The 6,000-nt window shown below is 41.3% G+C and overlaps 1 protein-coding gene across 1 annotated transcript in view; it reads left to right on the top strand.

Annotated features, from left to right (window-relative positions):
- The window catches only part of PLD5 (phospholipase D family member 5), a 157,483-nt gene that overhangs the window by 119,671 nt on the left and 31,812 nt on the right, over positions 1–6,000 (top strand). The window contains exon 3 of the mRNA XM_006157204.3: positions 5,380–5,577. Coding sequence (XP_006157266.1) covers positions 5,380–5,577 — 198 coding nt within the window. The remainder of the gene's footprint in view (positions 1–5,379; positions 5,578–6,000) is intronic.

Genomic DNA, 6,000 nt, shown 5'->3' with positions numbered 1-6,000 from the left:
TGCCTCAGCTAAACAATCAGAACTTTAGCTTTTTTTCCTTTGCTAATATAGATATGGAAACTTATCAGAAGCTCAAACTTCTATTTTTTTTCATTGTTGGCCTTTCAAGGTTTATTCATAAACCTGTCCTGAGTATTGTTCTGAGTGGAAAAATTTGTAGAGCAAAGGCGAGATTCTTTTTTTCTATCTTCAACAGCATCCTGAATCAATATATAGGTAGAAATGAGCTTGAGTCATTCTGGTGTAGAGATGAAGTATATTCAAAGGAAACTTAGTTCTTTTAACATCTCTAGAGAACAGGGCTTGGCTTCTTCCAAGCTTTCAGACTCAAGCTGTAATGCAGCTATGTAGCAGAATGATGTCAGGATTGCAGATAAAAGCTCACAGCTCAGCAGCTTAGTTTACACAATGGGAATAGGAACACTCAGTGTTTAGAATAGTCATTAAGAATACTAGTCGCTGGAAAGAGTCTAAACAGAATGCTAGGGAGGCAGTGCCCACTTGCATCTTGATGGTGATAAACGGTACATATGGAGAGTTTGGGAGAATGAAAAATGCCAAGAATGCTCATAAATATGCTTCCTTCCATCTGATCATACCTACAGGGACAAACATAATTATGGTGCCATTAAATAAGCATTTTTATGTTATGCTTCTAGTTTTTCCATTTGTTAACATTGTTTAAGCCAGGCACTGAATTAAATGTTTTACATCCAACTTGTCATTTATTCTTCAAAAGCAATTCCATGATGTATAAATATATACCATTTACAGACAAAGTAAGGAGGTTAATATCTTGTCCATAGTGGGGTTAGTCTGTCTCCAGAGCCTTTTCTATATAACTCACCGTATCCTAAATAGGTCATATTGTTCTCTTGTTCCTGGGCTCCACATCCTGGCATTATCTGTCAGAATTGCTACCCTGGCACTGTTATGGTTGTTAATTTTCAAAATAATAGTTGTCCAGAATAATCTTGTCGTATGTTGAAGAGCAGATGTCTTTCTTCAGATATAGAGAGCTTGCAGTGATGCTATGACTGCTTCATTAATAACATTCTCTAGCCATCCCCATAGCCAAGTGCTTGGGGGTGGGGGAGGAAGGGCTGGATCTGACACTGCCAACCATGGTTCATAATCCTGGCCCTGGTAGCTTGAAAAATATACTAAATTCCTGTGTGTGTGTGTGTGTATTCCCAAAATCTTGTCAGGGTGTTTTGTCCCTCTCTCTGTCTCTCTCTAGAAATCACACATACCCTCTGGCAATTAAAAAAGTGATTTAAAAAATGAGTATCATTCTACATATGAGTACAGTCAGTGGAGAGTAGCTGTAGGGGCAATAGCTTTGTTCTACAATCAGTTGTTGGCTTTGTTGGCTTTGATCTGCCCCCAGCCTCAACCAAGAGGGCATAACCTCTACATAAAGATTAGGGTATAGGATGACTTGTTGATTAAGGCAGCTGAATCCTACTACATAGTTCATATCCTGGAACTGGCAGCTTGAAAATACGCCTGGTGCATCTGTGTGTGTGCCCAAAATCCTGAAAGGAGAGAGAGATCGAAGACAAAGAATTGCTGCATGACCATGCTACATGGAGGGTGGGGGTGCTTTCTAATTATTCTTTGAAGGAGATCAATTCTTTTTTCCATAGTATAGATATAATGTTAGTGAAGAACCCATGGAGCTAATGAAGAGAGGCCTAATAAGACAGCCCATGGCATGATAGTTAAGGTGACTTGATCCCACATAGCTAACTGCTTGGTTCAAGTCCTTGACAAGTTGACTAGAAAAACATGCCAGGCAGGTGTGCACATGTGCCCAGAGACCCCAAAAGAGAGAGAGATGGAGGAAAAGGGATTGTGGCATAAGCATTCTCCATTGGGGAAGAATGTTTTCTCATTCTCTCTCTCTCTCTCTCTCTCTACCTCTCTCTCCAGTGCGTGTACATGTCTTCTAGAAAATTTTTTAAAAGAGAGGGATCTGAATGCCCTTTCCCCAGCTGCCCTTCTCCCATCTTTCTTTTTCTTCTTTTCCATATCACAGCCCGTGGGACCTATTCAACCCACAGCCTGGCCATACCCTCGCCTCACTGGCATATCCCCATGAAGCTTCAGGATAAGAGTCAAACTGCTTGGCCCTACAAAAAAGTCTCAGGGATCTGATACCCTGTCCCTCCAGTTAGACTGCTGCCATTAGAATAACAATATTTAGACACTTACACACATATACACATTCTTCCCTTCTAGCACAGGTTCAGCCACACCGACTAAGGCCCAGCCTCAGTACCTTTATATATATGTGACATGCACTCTCCACTCTATCTCCTTTCACTCTATTTATTCATCCGCCAGAAGGCACATATGCTCACCAGAGGAAAGGGGGAAAGGAAGGAAGAGAGAGACAGAGAGAAAGGAGGGATCAAGCTGCAATCTCTACTCCTCCTCCTCTCCTTCTTTTGGGATTTTAATTTTTTTTTTTTTTTTTTTTTTTTTTTTTTTTTTTTTGAGAGGTTTTTGTTATAGGGTGCGTGCACTCACCAGAGAGATAGAGAGAGACAGAGAGACAGAAAGCGAGAAATCGCCCCCTGGGGGGATGGCCACGCCACAATCCCTTCTCCTTCATTCTCCTCTTGGGATCTTCGGTAAGCACGCACACGCACCTGGCATGAGTTTAAGCCACCAGGTCTAGGACTCAAACCACAGTCAAACATGGGAGTACAGTGACATAGTCATTACGCTAACTTGCTGGTCCCAAGTTTCTCAGGCTGCTGGGACTGGGACTCTAGCCACTCAGTTGTACTCTAACCGCCCAGTCAGCCACTTGGGATCTAGATACATTAAGCACTACATCACAACTGGTCCCTCTTTCAACTTTGTTAACCTCTAATTGTCCTTAATGTATTTGTGCATTGAGGTCTAGGGATCTACAGTAAAGAAATATTGCACTGGGACCAGCAAATGGCATAGTGGTTATGTCACTGGACACCCATGTTATTGACCACAGTTCAAGTCCTGGACCCACCAGGCACCAGGCACATGTGTGTGTGTGTGTGCCCAGAATCTCAAGAGAAAAATGGAGAAAAGATGATGGCATGGCCATCCCCCCTGGGGAGTGATTTTTCATTTTCTATCTCTGTCTCTCCAGTAGACCTCATGCGCCCTATAGCAAAAATCTCTTTTAAAAAAAAGTAAAGAAAGAAATAAATATTGTACCATGATGTTCATTGCATTATTTTTTGCATTAGAAAAAATAGAAAGAGGCCCATAGGTGGATTAAATAACTTGCATCTATATATTCCATGGCATATAGCAACAGAGAGGAAATTTAATTTGTCTCCACAAAGTCACTGTTGAGCTGATAAGATGATGATAAACCTATACAGACAAATATGGAGATGTCTCTATGACACATTGCACTGAGTCTTAGGGGGAAAGCAGAGGCAGGTGTATTCATGGTGGGTGAGCTCTCGTATAACCCTAAGAAAGGGATCTTGAATAGAGGCTGAAAGAAGGCACAGCAAGGGAATTTTACATCAGTGGACCCTAGGTCCCCAGAGAGCCAAGTTCTTAATAAATCCCTCACTGGGTGTACAGGTCATGTAAAACATGTACACTTATGCACTGCTCTACTATGACTGGATAGTTTTGTATAGTTTCGTTGAAGAAAAATCATCTGTAATTTTCATAAAGGGATACAGGACTTGAACGAAGCCAGTACAGCAATGTTCCTGGGTATAGTTGAACAGCTACCCTTCTCCCATCTTCCTTTTCCCTCTTTTCCTCCCTGCATTCAAATTTTTAATTTACCTGCCTGTATTCAAAATCTTAATTTATCACTGGCAAATATCTAATTTGGAGTGAGTGTTTTTACTTATCTGTGTGAACTTTATTTTTCTCATTTGTGTTTTGAGGGAGATGGACAGAATAATCTGTGCTGTCTCTGCATTGTGAGAGTCTACTGCTCTGTAACTCTTAAAGCTTGTGTAATGTTCATAAGACTAACAATTGCTAACATACGTTTAGTGGTTACCATGTGATAGGCACTGTTCTAGCCTTAAATGTATCCATTACATTAAGTCGCATAGCAACTATATGAAATAAACACTATTTTCTCCATATTATAAAAGAAAGAACTGAGACCAAGAGATGATATTATCCAAAGTCACCCAGCTAGAAAGTTGGGGAGATAAATTTAATTCTATGCAGTCTAACTCCACAATCTGTGAATGTAATCATTCTATTCACTCTAATTGAAGTCAAACTTTTTTTTTTTTTTTTTGGAGAGATTTTCGCTATAAGGCGCGTTCGCTCGCCAGACAGACAGAGATATAGAGACAGAAAGCGAGAAATCACCCCCAGGGGGGATGGTCACTCCGCAATCCCCTCTCCTCCATTCTCCTCTCAGGATCCTGGGCACGCACGCACACGTGCCTGGCGTGAGTTTTAAGCCACCAGGTCCAGGACGCGAACCGCGGTAGACTACGTGGGAATCCAGCGACACAGTCGTTACGCTAACTGCTGGTTCCCAAAGTCAGACATTTTCTTGCTGCATAATTTATGGATTCATGAAAAAAAGAGAATACTATTGTATCAACATGAAAAATGTAGATAAAGGGAACCAGCAGTTAGCATAATGTCTATGTCATTGGACTCCCACATAGTCGACCGCGGTTCGCGTCCCGGACCCGGTGGCTTAAAACTCACGCAAGGCGTGTGTGCGTGCATGCCCAAGATCCCGAGAGGAGAATGGAGGAGAAGGGGTTGTGGCATGACCATCCCCTCTAGGGGGTGATTTCTCGCTTTCTGTCTCTATATCTCTGTCTGTCTGGCGAGCGCACGTGCCCTATAGCGTAAACCTCTCCAAAAAAGAAAAAAAAATGTAGATAAATATGGAAAAATTATCTGTTAGAAGGGCCAGGAGGTGGCATAGTGGTTAAGGTGCTGGACCACATGGTCAACCATGGTTTGAGTCATGGAACTGGCAGCTTGGAACTCACACCAGACACATGTACATGCATGCCCAAAACCCCAAGAGGAGAATGGAGAAGGGATTATGGTGTGACCATCCTCCCTGGGGGGGTGACTTTTCACTTTCTCAGGTGAGCACACATGCCCTATAGCAAAAATCTTTGTTTAAAAAAAAAAAAAAAAAAGTTCTGGTAGAGCCAAACACAGAAGGCAAGCAAAAGTTCTACTTAAATATGTAAGCATTTTTATAATGTATCACTTCTATAAATTATAATGTGATTATATCTTCATGCTTCTTTGTAACAACAAATGCAAAAAAGAAAATCACCACTGCTGCATTTTTTATGTTCTTTTTCTCTCTGAAAACACCATCACACACTCATGGCACTGATGCTTTCAATTTTAATTTCACAGATGAAAGAACTCGGTGTCATCTTCTACAACTGCAGCTGCCTGGTCCTAGATTTACAGAGAATTTTTGCTTTATATAGTTCATTAAAATTCAAGAGCAGAGTACCTCAGACCTGGTCCAAGAGACTCTATGGAGTCTATGACAATGAAAAGAAATTGCAACTTCAGCTGAATGAAACCAAATCTCAAGCGTTTGTGTCGGTGAGTTGTTTGTCCTCTTTTTCCTCTCCTTCCTCTCCATCTTCCTCCCGGGCTCCTTACTAAGTTGGAATGGTTGAGAGTGAACTTGTATTGGTCAAAAAAATATATTAGGCAAATTGGTTCTATCTCATCCCTCGAAAAATTAAAAATATATCCTTTCTTTTCCTCAATCACAGACTGTCCATAATAATAAATCTTAATGAGCATTCCTAATTTCAGACCCTTTGAGCTATCGGATTTGATCTCCACAGTCATCCTTTAAGGTAGGCAGGGGACGGGGATTATTTCACAAGTGAATGTATTGAAGCTTGTCCATTAGCATCAAGTCCATCAGATGGACGTTCCAGGAGAGAGATAGCACTCAGGTGTTCTGACACCAAAGATTATTACCCTTGTGATCCCCTACATCAATGATTGTCAGAC

This window comes from Tupaia chinensis, unplaced genomic scaffold (assembly GCF_000334495.1).
Source record: "Tupaia chinensis unplaced genomic scaffold, TupChi_1.0 Scaffold000532_1, whole genome shotgun sequence".
NCBI classification, from domain to species: Eukaryota; Metazoa; Chordata; class Mammalia; order Scandentia; family Tupaiidae; genus Tupaia; species Tupaia belangeri.
This window is presented reverse-complemented; position numbering and strand designations above follow the sequence as displayed.